We start from the raw sequence: 18,599 nt of genomic DNA on the forward strand, positions 1-18,599 counted from the left end.
TGGAACAGTGGATGTGAAATTGAAACAAACCTGGGGCAGGGATCAGGGAGTCAGCAAAGTGAGCTACCTTCTATAGAACTACAGATGTGCAATGTTCCTTGAGTTTGGTTTGTTTTTTCTTTAATGTGCAGAGGGAACGCCATGGTGATTCAGGAAGGTTCTGTTTTTCCTGGATCTGGTACACTTCTAGTAGGAAAAAAGCACTTTTCCTGGCTGTTAATTTGTCCTGAGAAGCCAAAGAAAGGATGCCATTTGTTGAGGTCAGACAGTAGATAGTCTCAGATGCACTGTACAGTAGATACTATTTGTATATATTGGGCACACTAAAACAGCAGAAAATTCAGAAGTCAGTATTGCAAATCTGTGTGGAGATGTTTCAAATGATACTATCTTGTTTGAGTAATAATTTGATTCACCGCTTTTTGAAACTCTTATTTAGGTGACAAAATTGGATTATTATTATTTTGTTAACTTTTCTGCCCATGACAGGCAGCCCCTTGAAAGCACTGCAAGTATTACTGTATTAATTGCTCCCTTAGACTTTGTTTTAAAGGTTCTCTCTGGTTAGTGAAAAGTTAATAGTTTATGGTGATCCTGTAACTGAGCATAATTTCCACTGCAGCAGACATGTAGGAGCAAATGCATTGCTTGATGCAGTGCCAGGACTGAAGCATTATAGGTGCTGATTCTTCCTAAACTTGTCCAGATACTGCTGCATTCACAGATGTTAATTTTCATTGCGTGTAAAACCAGACATTTATGGTGCACTGTCTGCGGTCATGGAGTGCAACTAGATCTGGCCAGCACTCTTTTTTTTTTTTTTTTTTTTTTTTGAAAAGCTGTTCTTCACATAAATTTAAAAATTTTACATTTTTAAGTTTCTCACCTGTTTTTGATTTTACAAACATGAATTCCATCTTAAGAAAAAAAAAATCATTGGGTATTTTGTGCCAAAGGTATCTGAACATGGTACACCTTATTTATTTTTTTTTCATTGGCAGGCAGTTGTGTTCACATTCTGTATAACCTGAAGAATTAGAACTTTTGGGAGAGAAAATAATCTCCAGTTGTTTAAATGAGCCTATTGCTGTCTTGCAGTGTTTCAGAAACAAGTATTTTAATTGTTTTCCTTTGGAAGCATTTTTATCCTTTGGAATGGAAAAGGATTAATAAGATTAGCTGGAACTACTGCAAGAGGACAAAACTGAGTGTAACTAGATTGCTTAGACTTAATTTAATATGCAGTAATAGAAAATATTAATTACAAGTTATCCTTAGGCCTGGAGAACCCAGAAGGGCTGTGGGCACTGGAAAAAGAGTTGACCAGTTACTGCAGGCTGTAGAAATGAAACAGTGCCAAAAATGTTAGCCAGTGTCTTAATTGCCTTTAAAGGTGGCTTTGGAATCAGAATGACCTTCCTTTTCCAAAAGTGCAGCATCTCAGTGCAGCCTTGAAGCAGTTTGCTCATGGCAGGCATGGTGCCAGTGTGAGCACACATCAGCTGCCAGACCAGTGGATTTCTGGTATATTGCTGATAATTTGTTAGTACAGTGAAGCCTCAAAGATTTGTTAAAAACTTGTTATTTTCAAATGTTTTCCAAAGTAGGGTAGGATGGTTTCTTACAACATGATGATCTGCAAGTGATTCAGATCTGGGAGACTCCTGGAATCCATTGGTGACAACCTTCTGGTTCAGGTTGTGGATGGACCAACATGAGGTGAAGCACTGATGGACCTGGTTCTCACCTATGTGGACGAAATCATTAAAAACCATTAGCAGTTAAAGAGTAATTTATTTCTTTTTTTTAAAGTCAAAATTATAGTTTTTGAAGTAATTAATATCTGCCTCTACACAACACTATCTGAGATTTATCTTAGTAGATGTACCAAATATTTTTTGCTCATTTACCCTCTGCATGTGGTTGAAAAAGGATGATTGAGAAATAAAATAAAAATAAAAAAACAAAACAAAAAAACCTTCTGTTTTTACATTAAGATCTCTATGATCTCCCTCAGTTATCAAAACTTCAGTTATCAAAAAAGAGGTGTTTGCTTTTGAGTGGAAAATAATGAAACTCCAAATCTATTCCTAATTAAAAAAAGACAACAAAAGTATCAGTTACATTTTGTTTACAGAAGGTTTGTATTCAAATACCTATGACACAACACAGTACTAATGCCCTCATGTTGCAGAGGGAGAACTGAGGAAGAATCACTCAATGAGTTAAATGCTTTAGCAAAGTCTACACTGAAAGCCTATGGAAGATTTAGGGAAGAGGTCCATGTTGTTTACATCTTAGTGCTTGGGCTTGACCACAGGAACATTCTTCTGCAAGCATGCCAGCTTTTTAAGATAAAATTGATGTTTGTTTGGCAAAGGGACAGGAAGAATGCAGGGACTGCCTATAGCACTACTTGAGGGCCTGGCCATGCCCTCAGCCTGCTACATAGTGCTTTGAGCCAAGAGGGCAGCCATGGCTGCTGCGGGGCCTGGACTCTAGAGCCAGTAAATGTGAGCTTCTTTGGGACTACCTGCCTTTTCTGTCCTGCTTATTGTTGTCCTTTAGGAGTTTTAGAGTCAAGCTACATGTATATTGGACAGAAATAGTGATTAAATTGGTTGAAAACTCAAGCTGGCTTAGACCTCGTTGATTTGCAAACTGTGGTACATTTGACTTGTTGCACGTGACTCCATGATAGAATACTTTATGAACATTCATCAGTAAGTACAAGTACAAAGCAAGGAGTTTTTGCAGACTGACTTACACTATACAATCTTCATGCCAACATTTAAATTGCAATTATACATTGGTGAAGGAAGTAGAGGAAGGACATTTGAGTTGGGATTTTTTAAGTATCATAGAACCATTTGGGTTGGAAGGGACCCCTAAAGGCAGTCTACTTCACTGTCCTGGCATTAACAGGGACATTTGCAGCTTCATCCAGCCTGGTTCAGCCTGACCTTGAGTGGATGGGGAACCCACCACCTCTCTAGGCAACCTGTTCCAGTGCATCATCACTCTTATTGTAAAAAAACTTCTTCCTTATGTCCAATCTAAATCTCCCCTCTTTTAGTTTGAAACCATTTTCCCTTGTCCTATCACAACAGACCCCATTGAAGGATCTGTCCCATTCTCTTTTAAAGCCCTTGTTCAGATACTGAAAGTCCACTGTGAGATCTCCCTGGAGCCTTCTCTTAGTAGCAGGGATGTTACTGAGACTTTTCTTCATCTGGCTTAGGCTCAATCCATGCAGTGTGTTTAGTGTACTAGTCAGTCCTTTGTCCTGCTTTAAAGCAATGGGGCCTCTGTCCTGTGGGCAACTTTTCAGTAAGTTTAAAAGCAGAAACTGCAACTATAGAAAAATGATCTTAGAGGAGAGGAGGGGAGCACTGTTTTTTGGCAACTGCAATGAATATTTTGATCTTTATATTCTTATGTTGTCTGCAGTTGGTATGAACGGGGCGCACAGGAAATGGTTTATGAGCCAGAAATACTGGTACACAAGAGCATGAGCTCAAGGCTCAGTAAAGGAGAAACAAGAAACAACAAAACTTTGCAACAGAATATCAGAACACATGAGCCAAAAAAAAAAAAAGGAAATGTGTTCCAAAAAGAAACCCTTCAGGCTGGTTTCTTTGCTGGTGCAAACTGACTTTGTTCTGCTCTAATTTAATGTAAGGACCTTAATTTATGCCAGCTCAGGTTCTCATCCTTCTCTCTTAGGACACGTGGTATGGTTGATTTCCAGAAAAAATGTAAGATTCTGAGTCCTGATGTTTGTTAATAGTGGCTGAATTAATCTTGCGGCATTACTGTGTCACAAGTGTCTTATTCCAGATATATTGCTTTGATTTCTGTGATATGTGCTAGAAACAAACTGTTGGTCCCATCCTTCCCAAACTCTGATTTTCAGTGAAACTTTTTATAGTTCGCTTGTTGCTTAGTTTGAAGGCTTGTTGAGGATAACAGTATTTGCATGTAGTTGGAGACCTCAGAAGGGTGGATGAACTGAGCACAGATGGCTGTTTGGCCAGAAGCAGTGTTTATTCCTGAAGACTTATTATAGTGATTCTGCTAGAAGATAAAGCAGTCAGTGAAACTCCCCACAGCCATGATTTTGGTTCAGTTTATAACCCACTTGAAAACTCTTGGCTTTGCTCTCACTGATCCAACTACAAATGGCTTCATAGACGGGTGGTGGATACAAAGCCAGAACTCCTCTGGGGAGAACTTCCTCTGGGACCTCTGTGTGTTGGCTTGTACTGCAAAGGTGACACATCTCTCCCCCATAACAGACCTAAGAGATCTGATCTGCATTTGCCCCAAGATCTTATTATTACTGATTCTTTTCTTACTTATTTATTTTGCTTTTTAAAGTGTTGTAGCTAATTTTCTTTTGAATTTTGTTTCCTGAAGAAAATATTATTCTGCTGCTCTGTTCTATTTCTTCCTCTGAGTTCTGTTGCTTGTGAGTCATGTTTTTAATAGGCATCTTGATCATCTGATGTCTACCTGTAAAAATGCACATGTGACCAAAGTTTGTCTGTTTTCTCCAAGCACAGAAACTTCTCTAAGTAAACCCCTATTTTCAGAAATCTTGCTCCCCTTTGTCATGCTCCCAGTCATTTGCTGTAACTGCTGTGCTATGAGGACAAAATAAGTATTTAACTTATATTTACTTTTGGAATTTGCTTCAGATCTGAACAAGGCCTTTCTGCCAAGGCTTGCATTGCAGGTGACCTATTAAAGGTTGTTTCTTATGTCTTCAGCTTCCCCGGCCTCACTGTGTACGTGTGCTTACACCAAATGTTCTCATTGCTACAAGCACTGTGGAGCTTGCATTTGAAGGCACAGGTTAAAAAACAGAGAAAGGCAATTGTTGTCATAGTAGCATGTGGAAATAGTAATACTTTTTTAAGAACTAGAAATATTGTATTGAAGAATAGGATGAGAATAAGATGATGGTGAGCCCAGCTTTTGGTAATGTGTGGAAGTGTATATATAAAGTGTTTTAACTGTGCTGAATCTGAGCCTGAAAAATAAATAATGAGAAATGTGAAGCTATTGTGGAAGGAAACGATTCAGTTCTCATTTACTGAATTCATCTTCAAGTATTTTCTTTTTACTGAGTGGGGTGACAACTCAATGAAGAATTGGATTATTTTGTAGCACTGTTACTCCTTCAGCTCTGCAACATTAATAATTATTTGTTCTTACAAGCACTTAAAAGCACAGCATTGCTGTCTGTTTTAAACATAAGGGATCTTTTAATGTTAGAATGGATCAGAATTTGACAAAGCCTTCACTGACCTTCTAAAGTGTATTTATAAGAAAGCAGTAATAATATTACTATTGATTGTAATGCAGCTGTGTTCTCTATTTGAATAGATGTGTCCTGAAAGCAGCAGAAGTATTAGAGAAGTGCAGTGTGCATCGTACAATAACAAGCCGTTTATGGGTCGATTTTATGAATGGGAACCTTTTGCAGAAGGTAAGGGAAGCCAACGTGTTTTTGCTTTGTTACTGTGTTTTGGAAAAGCAGGTGTGCTTTTAACCCAGTGGAAGCCACGAAGCTTTCCTGTTTGAGTTTTGCTGATTCTGCTTTGTTCATCTTCTGGACAAGTAAATATCTCACATTATTAATCTTTCTTGTATTTTACAAGAATGAAACCATGCAAGTTCTACTTTGACATGCGTACCGTTACCTCCATATGATGTTGCAAGATTATTTCATCTATATTGCTATTACGTTTTCTCTTTTAGGTATTTGCCTTTGATGACAAAGGCTCCGTATAGGTCAGTTTCAGTAAATGGAGTTGAATTTTTTAATTCCAGCTAAGCATATGACTTGTGATCCTGATCCATTCATTTTGGACTCTCTGACTGTGTTATTTATACTTTCTAATGTTGTGTTTGACAGCTGGAGATAGTTACTGGGGGAGGAATACCTGTGCTACAGGTTTTCCCAATTGCCTGTTAAACCGATTGTCCTGGAATGGGTAGTGAAAACTGTCAGTGGTCTGTCCTTCAGAATCACAATTGCTTAAGTATAAAACCTCAGTGGGGTTATAACAGGGACCATGTTTTGTGAAAAAAATACTTGCTTTGTTTGTCCTCTGCAAGCAAAAGCTGGGCCCTCCTCAGCTGAATCTTGTTATTATTTATGAAGTAAACGGTTTATCCTTCTGCATTGGAAATTGGTAATCACAGCCTGAAGCTCTGATTAATCAGCTGAGGCAAGTGTTGGTCAGCTGTGGGAGCACAGGTGAGAGTAATCTAGCTGTGCTCCCGAAAGGGATGGAGCTTGATGCCACCTCCTCTAGACCTCATTTAAGGGCTGACCACCAAGGCAGCATCTCTTGGAGATTGCTCCCCGGTGGAGATTCTGTCAGCGTTTCCCAGCAAAGGAATCCATATTGGTGAGTTTATCCTCATAAAAACCTTTTGAATATCTGTTACCATCTTTGTATCATTCTACCTTACGCCTTCAAATATGTTTCAACTCTGGATTCAGTAGGAGCTATTTTGCCTTTATTTCTTTTGAAAGTGACATTTTAAAAAATTATTTCTCACTGAACTGCAAGGATCAAAGAGGACTTACACAAAGGGAAATATGTATGCATGCTGTACATGAGCTGTCTTTAGTACTGCGATGCCATTCTGTCACTTGGCATGAATCGCTGTTGTGAGAGTACGTAGTTATCCACAGTGCCCCTTAATGGCATGCTGCTTGTACTGTGTCTTCTATCCAAATGGGGGCACAGAATTGCACTTAGAAATTTAAAATTGCAGGGCATAGGCCAATCTACTTGTCCTTTCTATATTTGACAAGAACAAGTACTTGGAAGAGAGAATTTACCTCAGTTGTTGAAGTCTGTCTTGAATATTGCTTTTATAATTGCTTTCTGTGCAAGTAGCTACACATAATGCAATTTTACACAATTAGCTAGAGATAATACATCATGTTGTGGCTTTTAATGCCTTACCATTAACATTTACAGGGATTTTAATTTACAAGAGACTTCACTGCAAGTAAATGTTTGTGTGTTATGATTTATCTTGATGTTGACACCCTAGGCTGTATTTCCTAAAACTGATAGAGTGGCAAGTTTCCTCATTATGCATGTCTTTAATGTCAGTGATCCACTAAGTACTCTATGTATGTTTGACTTGCCATCAGCCTTAAACTTGTTATACTGCGTTGCTTTCCAAGCTCCAAAATGAAGGCAAAATAGGACAAGGTATGGAAAATGAATAGGAAAATTTATTTGGTGATGGAGACTGCTCTTGCAGCGCTGAGTCTCTTCTTTGTATTTCTAGTCCCTTTACTGTAATAGATGAGGAAGGAGAAAAGGGCTGATAGTTACTGGTGATACTTGTTTGTTAATAAACTGAGGTACCATAGAGCCTGATAATAGGTTTCAAAATGAAACAGTGAAAGGTGAATGACTGGTGAGTCATGTAGAAAACAGCACATTCAGCTATCACTGAATTGCTCCTGGGTTCCAAGTTGACCCTTACTGGGCTGCACTATGTGAAGAGCAATCTGAGCCAGGTTTTGGGGTTCTGTGCCATCTTCACTGCACATGAGCAAAATGCCTATTTTGGAGGAATAATGAAGAGCCTTCCATCAGAGATGTGCTGAAGGAGCTATTGGAAGTATATTTCAGGGTACTCGCAGCGTGTTGCATGTATGTGAATTTCCTGTTTTATGTATCCAGAAATAGACATTTCCACATGTAGTGAGCTTGCTAGCATTTTCTTTCTAGTTCATTTAAACGTGCGACTATGGTTCACAATTGATGTTACCTATCCTGACTGCAAAACTTGAGTCAGTGCAGATTCAAGTAATTTAGTATCTGAATCTTTGTTGATCAAATGATGTTTTCTCTAGTGTGGTTGTGCCTCAGTCCTGCTTTTCACTGTTGCGGCTGTATGGAAGAATTGCAGTGCTACATCTTTACCTCAAATTATAATCATTCATTATACGGTCTGCTTTTAATTAAAGTCATGTAAGGCATTATGAAGTTGTCCTCAAAGTCAATTTCAAAGCTGTAAAACTTTGGCACTTCATACCATGCATTTAGGCAGAAGAACGGGCTTGGTATTCCAGCAAGAAGAGGGCTGATGATGGTGCCTGCAGATGAAATGACTTCTCTTGTAGCATGGCGTCAAAGATTTAGCTTTGATGAATCCCTTTTCAAATTACCCTTAATGAGACATAGCTAATGCAGAGCCAGCTCAGCCCACCTCCATCTCCTTGCTTCCTACACAGCGGTGTTGACTCACTCTGCCCTGTGCCAGGAAAGATGACTCAGGAGATCTAAAACATACCACAATCAGTTTTTTTTCCCTCCCCTGCACATCTCAGCTTGCTCCTAGTATTTGTGTTGGATCAATACGAGCAGCTAAGCCATGATTTACAGTCCTATCTTGATGGTGAGTTCAGTATAATTATTATTATTTTTGAAAAATAACACTTTTATTTCTCCCTTGTTCAGATTGGTGCAGCTGCATTTCTAACCCGCTTTATCTGCTACTGCTCCAACACAAACTTCTGTCTTTATTAAAAAAAAAGGCATCGTAAAGAGACTGTAAACCTCATGAGTTTAGTGTATTTAATGAAAGAAGTAAGTGTTGTGTTGGAGAACCAAAACCACGGAACAACTTTAAGAGCAGAGTTTGAGAGGAAGATCAGTTTGTGTCAAAGGGAAGACATCATAAAGACATGATTGTAAAATCTGTGCTGAAGTTTAAGTCCGCAGAAGCAATGAATGTTAAAATCATAGAAATATAGAATTATAGAATTGTTAGTTAGAAGAGAACATAAAAGGTCATTTAACCCAACTCCCCTTCCGTGAATAGGATTGAAGATGTGGCTGGAGGTTCTACATCATTCTGTTGGGTAAAATCAGGACTTCTTTGCTTGGCATCCAGCTAGACAAGCTGCAGGGAACAGAGCCATGCTCAGCTCTCCCAGGCTACTTCAGCATCACCGCTGGCAGGTAGGCCTGGAGCTGGCTGGGCTGTGCATGCTGCTTGCAGAGGCCCTGCTACCCATGGACAGCAGGCCAGGGCCGTGCAGCCAGCCAGAGCGGGTGGCCTTTGGAAGTGAGAGGGATCTGGAAGGCTTGCAAGTGTTCATCAGCGTCTTGTTGTTAGGCTGGCTAGGCTTTCTCTTACAAGTTTTATTTTTCTATTTGACTGCTGAGAGACAATAGTGAGCCTGTATGCCACACTGTGTTTGTGCGAGGATTGAGGGAGGCTGAATATCAACTGGAATAAAAATCCCTGCAACTGAAAGCAGCACAGCTTTGGAATGACTTTCTCAGGCTTTGTGCAGACAGGGGTATACAGACTTGTGGGGAAACCAGTTATGCAGTACTGAAGTCTCATTAAAAAGATGTTTTGTTGAGCATCTTCCGTTCAGCTCACTGGCAAAAATTATCTGCCAGAGCTAGCAAACTTCAGGACAGAATTTCCTGGGAGTAAGTCTGCTGAATGAATGGCAGATCTCTGTTAAGTAGCACTTCTGTTTTCAGATTTCCAGATGTGGCTTCTGAGTTTTTTTCTCATTATTTTTAACTATTTGTGTGAATCTACTGAATTTGCATGACTAATATCAGTGAAAGTGGTAAGGTTAGATATAAGTGTAGTCTACTGGATGTTGTGTAAAATCATAAGTCGGTGAATATTCTACGCCAACCTGAATGTATTGTACCTGTTTTCAGTGACTAAGTGTGTTTGTTTTTTTTTTCTTGTATGAATATAAATATATTGTTATAGATGTGTATTGCTTGTATGTTATTAGTGCAAGCACATATTCATTTCATTGTTGGATGTCATAATGTCTTAATGTAAAACCATTTTAGAAACATGGTGAAGTTTAATATATACAGGATATTGTTGTTATTGTATGTTAATGGGAAGTGGAACTTGTTAGTAATTAGAGAATTAATCATTGAGGTTGTAAAGTAGGCACTGATGTAACATGTTTCCCTGTGACTTCTTGGCTAGAGGAGCACTGTCCTTCAGAAACAGAGTTAATACAGCCACAATTTATAAATTACTGGCTTTTCCGGATATGTTACTGCCAGGTCATTGTGACTGTGGTTGCGTTGTGCTGAACCAGTGTTTTTGTAGCTTTTGTTGCAGTACTTTGAGAACCTAATTTTTTTTTCACCCATAACACAAGAATTCTTACTGTTTTATTTATAATTTGTCTGGTAAATTACTACTGGTTAGTGGACATACAGATGCTTGTGTATATACAGAATTTCTCCAGAAATAATCCAGCTGTTCTGCACTTCATGCAACTGCAGGGTATTATATTCAATGAGGCAGCTGCTTGAAGCCTTCATTTCTCATGGCAGTCAGTTGTTTTTTGCTTCTACCTGATAGAAGTGTTCTTGATTGCTTTTATTCTGTTTTGTGGTTAGTTGTTCTGGAAGCTTGTATGTTAATTGCATGCGCTATATTCTTATTTTTAATTATTATAATTCATGCTTATTTTTATTCTGTATTCTTAATTTGTTGAGTAACTAGGTTGATATTTGCCTGCTGTGTGCTGTTTGCACGTATGTTACACGTGGACGCTCTGGTGTTACAGTCTAGCTTATTAATTTGAGAAGTAGGAAAAACACGTGGGAAAACTTGTGAGCTTTATCAGAACTCGTGGCTTTGCCTGCTATGAGAGCTGATGTATGAAACATGCTGCAATTTGCTTTGCTTGTCCTTTTCTGTGATCTCTTGGGCTACTTTATATTGGACTAGTCTTAATCTCTGGATGATCAAGAACAGTTACTTAGCAAGAGTAACGTTAAACTGAGCCATAAACCTGTAGCAGATTAGTACTAGAGCAAACATCTGAAAGCATATATCTGAAATTATTGACAGGAACTTAAATACTGTAGGTATAAAATTTCTGTTGAGTTTTGACAGAATATGAGCCCTCATTTCCTTTAGGCCCAGTGAAAATCCTGTCTAAGAGAGTAAAGGGTCACATTTGCACACGTTACTAAAAATCCTATTTCATTTTTAACTGAAATCTCTTGGAAATGTTGCTGATTTATGAAACTAGAATTTGTTCAAATACAATAGAATATGATTGTGCTGAAGTATCTGAGGCACTTCTTTGACTTCATCAATAAATCTGCTTCCTGAACATCTGTTGTGTTGAGTTTGACATGGAAATTGTAAATATCCTGTGTATTACTGAAATATGCAACTACTTCTGTAGAAAGCTTTCATAAAAAACATGCTTAAATACTTATGTATATGGAAACTTAATTCTTCAGCATGGCAACTCATTTTATATTTATACTTCCTGTTTAATTCTATCGATAAACATATTTTGATTTGCATTGGTGGGAAGCTTAGCAATATTAGAGATGCTTTCATGTGGGATTATGTGATTTGTTGCAATTCAAATAATAATGTATATATATTATTGACTGTACTGCTTTGAGCAGAGATCTAAGATACCAAGTCTGCCATCTTCTCTGATAGGTCACATGTGCTGCACATTTTGTGATGTTTCCAATTAATTGTGTGTACCTCAGCTTCCCAGCTTTTCTACTTGCTATTTGGAGAGAGCAGTGAGGAATGAGAGCAAGTAGAAACTGCTGTTTATAGATATCTAAATATTTAAAATACTGTTTGAGAAGGGGCAGTGTCCCCCAGGGCTTGGTACCGGAGCTGCTTCTATTTAACATTTTTATTAATGATGAGGGGATTGAGTTCACCATCAGTAAGTTTGCAGATGACACCCAGCTGAGAGGGAGTGTTGATCTGCTTGATGGGAGAAAAGCACTACAGAGGGACCTGGGTAGAATGGATTGATGGACCAAGGCTTAAGGCCTCAGGCAAATTCAGGGGTTGCTCTCGATCTGATTTGCATCCTCTTCTGTGGTTCTTAGGTTGAGCACAACTTTCACACAATCAACCCACTGCTATTCTAAATTGAAAATAATTCTGATCCTACTTCTTCAGTACCTCAGTTCTAGCAAGGTTGGCAGTGTTGCACAATGGTAGAATTATAATCTTTTTGAATCTTCATTTCATTTTAAAGCATTGGATCCCTTTTATGATGAGTTTGTTAAGATAGGGGAGAGAACAGAAGGTCAAAAGGAATATCTTGACTCTCTTATCAAAAATGAACGTTCTCACAGTATTTAGGGCTGTTTGTGTTGGCCTGAGTACTGTACACAAGTACATTTAGAGAAGTTCTTTGGTATGTTTTAGTCTTTTTTGGGATGGTACTGTCATATTTAGGGAAATTGGAACATTTCAAAAAAAAAATTGCCTTGACATGAAAAATGAGTCTCTGTCTTGATTCTTTTATATCAGTTATTTTGATGGTGGACACTTTTCATAGCAGATGAAGACAAGCAGACTTGAATGACCTGAACAGATGTATATTTCAGCTTCACCAGGAAAATATGTTTTCAAGTTTTATGATTGTGGTCTTCAGAGTCCTTGTCATGAGCATCTGCACAACTGTTTCTTGTAGTGTGCACTAGAATGGAGGAAAACTTAGGGCTCACAACATTTTGCAGGTGTGCAGTTCTTGCAAAACCCCAGCAATCCTGTTGTATCTTCCAGATCCAAGAAACAGTCTGGAGAATAGAATAGAGCTGTAAGGTTGAAACAGAATAATCATTGTAACATATGTTGTACATTAACTTTGGGAAATGCTGAATAAACAGGGCAACGATTAAGAGAAAGATTATCACCATGTGTTCCATCTTTGTTGGTAAATGTATGAACGTATTTCTTGTATCATTTTCAGTTTTTGGCAGTACATGTTCTTGATTTTAAACTCCTTCTCCTGTGCAATGTGGGTTGTTTGACTTAGAAGGCAAAATTGAAAAATGCCTGGTGAATATTCTTTTCATCTTCAAGAAAGAAATGAACAGCTGAGAGACGGAGAAAACGAAGTTGGTAAATGAAGTAGAAAAGAGGGTCCATACTTCAAACTATCAAGCTATGTTGGATTTTTAAAATTACTGACTGTGCCTCGGCTTATGCAAAGAAATAGTTTTTGTTGATTAAGTTACGTATTTCAAAGGTTTTAAATAGCTTCATAATATTTTCCACATGTTTGTTTTCGTAAAAGTTCTCACATTTATCTCCTGCACTCAGCAGCGATTGTTCCATCCCGCTGCTGCGCACAGAGCAGGCTGTGGAGCTCCCAGCCAGGTTGCTGCTGAAGCTAAAGAAATGGAAGTATGAATTTCTGGGGGCCCAAATGGTCCAGAAGTTATTGAGGTTAGAGGGAGTTTTTTCCATTCACTTCACTGGCTTTTGAATGAGGTCAAAGTTGCAGAGTAATTTAGAAGAAAAACTGCTATATAACTAAAAAGCAAACAGAACTGATTGTCTGATCCTGCAAAAAATTGTTGCAGTTTGATGATACTGTTTTCTTCTGTGTACTGAGAGAATTGGGTATGTACCCAACTCCCTGGGAGATCAGTGACCTCACTGGGTATTTTCAGAGTTGCTCTGAAAAAAGATGGCTCAGTGCAAAGTGTTCACCCAAGATCTGTGCTCCAAAGGACCTGGGGCTCTGGCAGCTTTTGCTGAATCCAGCCCTGCTGCTGCTTGGACGAGTGTACAGACAGGGCCTCGGAACACAGCAGTACAGGAACATGGAGTTCAGGCATTTCTTTCATTCTGTGAAGATGTAACAGTAAACAGCAAAGATTTTTTGAACCGTCTTAAAGAACAAATTACTTCCATATTTGGTACTCCCCAAAATCTCCCTTTTGTTTCTCTTTTCATTTATGGATTGTTAATTTTGATCCTGCTCCAGTATCAACTGATGCAAAAGGAAGAATACCGTTGACTTCAGAAGGGTCAAATGAGAATCTAAACATTTATGTTCTGGGTTTCTGTTTGTATACTCAGCATTCTGCTGGTGCATTCACCCAGCAGTGGAACCTCCATCTCCTCTGTCTGGGATGTTGAGGTGCAAAATATCATTTTCCTAATGTACTCACTATGATGTGGTCCACATTGTAGAAGTAAATACCTAAATGGATTGAAAATGTTGATATGCAGGTTCTGATTCCAGTAAAATTTGTGGTTTTATGTGATCAGATTTATAAATGTTCTGTCTTTATGTCATTAATTCCCAACCTGAATTTTGGGTCAGCCTAAAGGTGGGGCTGCAGTTAGCAGGAGGAGCGGGGTACTGCCAGACAAGCTCGAAACAGCCAGCTGAGAAGCTTAGGAAAGGTTGCTCTGGTATGGAAGAGGTTAGGTTTCAGATCTGGAGAATCTTCTGTTGCTGGATTGTAATGGTAGGACCTCCTCAGTGACAGATTTTTAAGCACAGATGTTGAGCACTTCACATGTGAGCAGGTTTTGCCTAATGTAGGAAATGAGGCTCCCCCAGGTAAGGCCATAGCTGCGAGCTTTTTACCCATTTGTTGGGTGCTTGGGTGCAGGACAGGGGAAGGGACCTGCAAGAATAATTGAGTCCTTGAACCTCTTTTATTTTGGTGAAACCTCTTTCTATGAGATTCGAGCACAAAGATGATGTGCTTTGTATTACAAGATGAAAGCCTGTAAGGTTGGTCCCCATGGCTTCAGCTGAGTGCAGGGACTGACAAAGCTGAGCCGCAGTCTGCAGTCTCTTTGCAAGTTGAAAAGAGTGGGGAAAGAATGGGAGGTTGTAAAGGTAAACTGCTAGAAAAATGATGTTACTTATGAATATGAATTTGGGTGCCTGTGCTGCACATTGTTATTTAAATATAGGCATTCCTGTGTTTCTGGAGTACTACATTAATGTTCTGAATGGAAATTTTTGGTAGTGCTGAGTGTTACAAAGGGAATTAAAAGATCATGCCTATTTAGCCAGCATAAGTAGTTGAACTGGTATTTATATATGCTTGATATTCCCATTTGTTATGGTGAATTATTATTTTCAAAGCAAGGAAAATCTTACCCACTGTTAAAGGAAAGCTTATAATATGGATGAACATCAGAAGAGAGAGATTCCCAGTGGTAGTATATAAAATGAAAAGCAGAACTGGCTTCTATTGTATTTTGTTTCCATTAGACATCTTGGAAGTTTTATAAGCACGGCGCATAATAAATATCTAAGGCACAGTTTGAGGTCAGTTAAAAAGGAGAGTCAGTTCTTGCTAATATTTTACTGGATCAGTTCTCCCTGTTACACCCAGATAGATACAGATCCCTGGCATTTCTCCACAGACTACTTGTGAATTTGTTAATTTTCTTTCCATATTGCACCGTATAGCTGTGACTTTAAATCTATTTACCACGAGTTTAAAGTGAATTTTGAAAAGACCAGAGGAACCATGCATTAAATTCACTTACATATCTACAAAGAGAGATCTGCTTCTGAATAACTCCAGTCGATGCTGATGTCCTAAAAGAATACTGCAGTGTAAGTCACTGTGGCCAATCCTGCTGGAACAGTACGATGATCTCTCCAGAGAGTCATCACAAAGAGCTAAATGTTTGGATCCATTGCACCAGGGAGGTGGGTAGCAAGTGTAAAAACAGTCCTCAAAAAGTCAGGCCTGATCTTTTTTTTTTCAAGTACAATAATGTAAGTCTGGTGACATCATCAGATCTGAAAAGCAATATAAACTTTTACTGTATTTTCTTTTTCATTTCTCCTTTAAAACTGTTACCTAGTGAATGTAAAATGCATTGCAGCAAATCCACAAGCAATTTCCTTCATTGTAACAAATCCTGTATCTCATTAGAGCAAAACAAGTCCCCAGTTAAGTTGCAGAACATCTGCTTAATAATTTCATGTTCCTGCAGCAGTGCTGCCAGAACGGCCAAGAAGCCAGCATCTAGTCCATTACTTTGATCAGGAGAAGTAATAAAAATATAACTAATGGACCAAAGGCAGATCTGGTGAAAGGCAGAGCGGTGCTATTGGAGCTAAGCTCAGAGAGCTGTTGCTGTTGGTCGTGTGACTGTGGTGGTGATTTCTGAGGAAGGATGGGGTGCAGAGCTCAAGGTTCCCTGGAAGATACCTGTATTGTTATTACTGTGAGGTCAGAGAATATTGGAATACCACCTTTGAAAATGCTGCTTTTTCTTCTTGGTGTCAACTGTGACAGTGACAGTAGGTCTGAGAGATTTTAGTCTTCATTATGAAATGTTGTCATGGGAACATTAAACTACTTCTGGGCACATTGTGTTAAAATGCAAAAGTTAACTTTAGATAAAAATCTGTGTGGAGACAAAAGAATGCAGGGCCTTTCAAAGAAATCCAGAGGCATCTAAGCAAGTTAATTGCAAAAAAGAATTCTACTATAACTATGTATATGTACATCCAAAGAAACAGAAGAGAAACAGAATGCACTGCTTTCATACCACTTGTGCTGGGCTGCCTGAATGCAGCTCATGGGTTTGTGGCAGTTCCTGGCTATGTGTGTTAAGGGCATCAGGAGACAAGGCTTCTTGTTTCTTACTGTTCTTTCTTTTTTTTCCTGTGGCAGAGCTGAAGTCGTAATGAATTCAAAGCCAATTTCCCAAGTGCTAATTTTTAATCCAACGGTTTTTTTTCTTAGCTTCAGATTCAAAGATTTATGGCTATCTTATCCCTCAAATATCCTGATCCTGCTGCCTGTGTACTATAGCTTATACAGTTGAATCCCTTAGGAAGTGCATTTTTCTGTGTGAAATGTTGTGTCTTTCAGAATGAAGGTAATTTGACTTTATACAACTTAGTAGTGCTGCAATTTAAATCCTTCCAGTTGTAAATCATGTATCCCTTCAAAAACTAATTCCAGTAAATGAGCTTTGGATCTCCCTAAAATCCACTACTTGGCTGATTTCTACTAAATCTTTTCTTCTTGTATGGTGTTTTTTCAAGCATTTAGTGTTGTGGTCTTTTCAGTGGTAAGACATTAGTAGGTGCAGCACAAGACATTTCCCACTGCTTTTCCTCTAGGGCTGAAATAGATGCTTACAAGTCTAGAGGCAGCCACAAACCAGGGTAGCAAGGCAAAGGCTGTAGTTTGTTGGTGTATTGATAGACAGAAACAAGTCAGAAGCTAAGCAGGAGTGTGCACAGTGTATCCAAGTGGCCAGGATTGGTGGCAGGAGTAGAGGGATTTGTGTTGGTTTTTTTTCATGGGGTTCTCTGAGTGGGTTGTCTTTTGGCAGGAGTAGCTCAGACCAAGATTAAAAGACCTTTCAATGACAGTGACAGACAATATATAACAGCACTTAGTGGTTCCTGAGCTCCAGTCATCTTCAAGAGGTTCTTGCTCATTGCCAAGTCATTTGAAAGGAAGTCCAGTTCTGAACTGATTAAGTTGGCACCAAAAGAAGAGAAAACAAGCCACTAGCTTGTTTTCAGCTATTGGATACAGTTCAGCTGAGGTTACTCTTTAACTACCACCATCTTCCAAAGCACTTGTTAAATAATGTGGATAGGAATTTATTGTGTAGTTTGGCACAGTTTCTCATTTTTCCTCAAAAGCAACTTATGCTGGTATTGTAGGATCAGCTCCACTAATTCCCTCGCAGTATTTCCTGGTTTGTTCCCTCCGTTTTGCTTCCTTTAAATGCAGCATTTATACCTTGTGTAATCTTAGACCTTGGAAAATGTACTTTGCTTAGTTAGGTGTCCAGAAGGTCTTCCATTGATGAAATGGCCCTCTGTGTAGTTGATGCAGTGCTCTTTTTCAAAACTACTTTTGGTAAGAAGAACTTTTTAACTGAATTGCTTTGTGAGCAGTCAGAAATTCCAGTTTAGACTTTTTGCTAAAGTAAACATGTCACTGTTTATTCTAGGAAATTTCACTCTTTGTTTTGCTTAATAACACCAGTGTTATGGTTAATGATGTACTGCCTTCATTCTGGGGAATCTGCATTGACATCACCCCAGGAAGAAAAGTCAAACCCCACTCATAGATTGTGGTTGTGCATTGTTGGAACAGGATGGTGCTGTAGCAGTTTGTACCAGCTGCAGGTAGAGAAAGAGTGAAATGGTACCAAAAGAGCCTATTGTAGAAAAGCAGAAACACCCCTTATTTTCTTATCCTTCACTTTTTATAGGGCATGATTGTTTCTGCTGTCTGTAAACAGAGCAGCAGATTCAGTTGTGGTGTAAGTGGTGGAGTTTGGCTCAGCAAAGTGGCTGGTTTGCCTGGCTAGCTGAAGGCAGTATTAGCTGTGACAGGTAAGAGCAAGCCAGAGGAGAAGCATGATTTTTTTTTTAATTTATTTTTTTATTTTTATTTTTTTACATCCTTTTCCCTTAAGCCATTCCCATAGCATGCTTAAGGATACAATCTGCTACGTGATGTAATGCAATGGGGCAGTTGTTGCTTGCCTTGCAGGTCATTTTGCCATGAAGTTCAATGGCTTGCAAGGGAGCATGATCACTAGCGGTTTTCTGCCAGCCAACCCTGAGTTTCAGCAGTCAATTCGTAGCATCAACGGTGTATTATTGCCATGAATGTGTAAAATGTTGTTAGGGAAGAGCACTGTGCTGGTTAGTCTAATTTACCTATCCTCTCATTTGCTCTATTTTTAGAACTTTGTTTTCCAGGTATATATGCTGTTAAGTCTCAGGAGAATTTTCCATTATTTAATAG

The 18,599-nt window shown here is 38.8% G+C and overlaps 1 protein-coding gene across 3 annotated transcripts in view; it reads left to right on the top strand.

Moving 5' to 3' along the window:
* The window catches only part of THSD4 (thrombospondin type 1 domain containing 4), a 239,853-nt gene that overhangs the window by 59,847 nt on the left and 161,407 nt on the right, over nucleotides 1–18,599 (top strand). For all 3 annotated transcript variants that reach the window (XM_032446790.1, XM_015872714.2, XM_015872715.2), the window contains one exon: nucleotides 5,392–5,494. In XM_032446790.1, the coding sequence (XP_032302681.1) occupies nucleotides 5,392–5,494 (103 nt within the window). The remainder of the gene's footprint in view (nucleotides 1–5,391; nucleotides 5,495–18,599) is intronic.

Source organism: Coturnix japonica, chromosome 10 (genome assembly GCF_001577835.2).
Source record: "Coturnix japonica isolate 7356 chromosome 10, Coturnix japonica 2.1, whole genome shotgun sequence".
Lineage (NCBI taxonomy): Eukaryota > Metazoa > Chordata > Aves > Galliformes > Phasianidae > Coturnix > Coturnix japonica.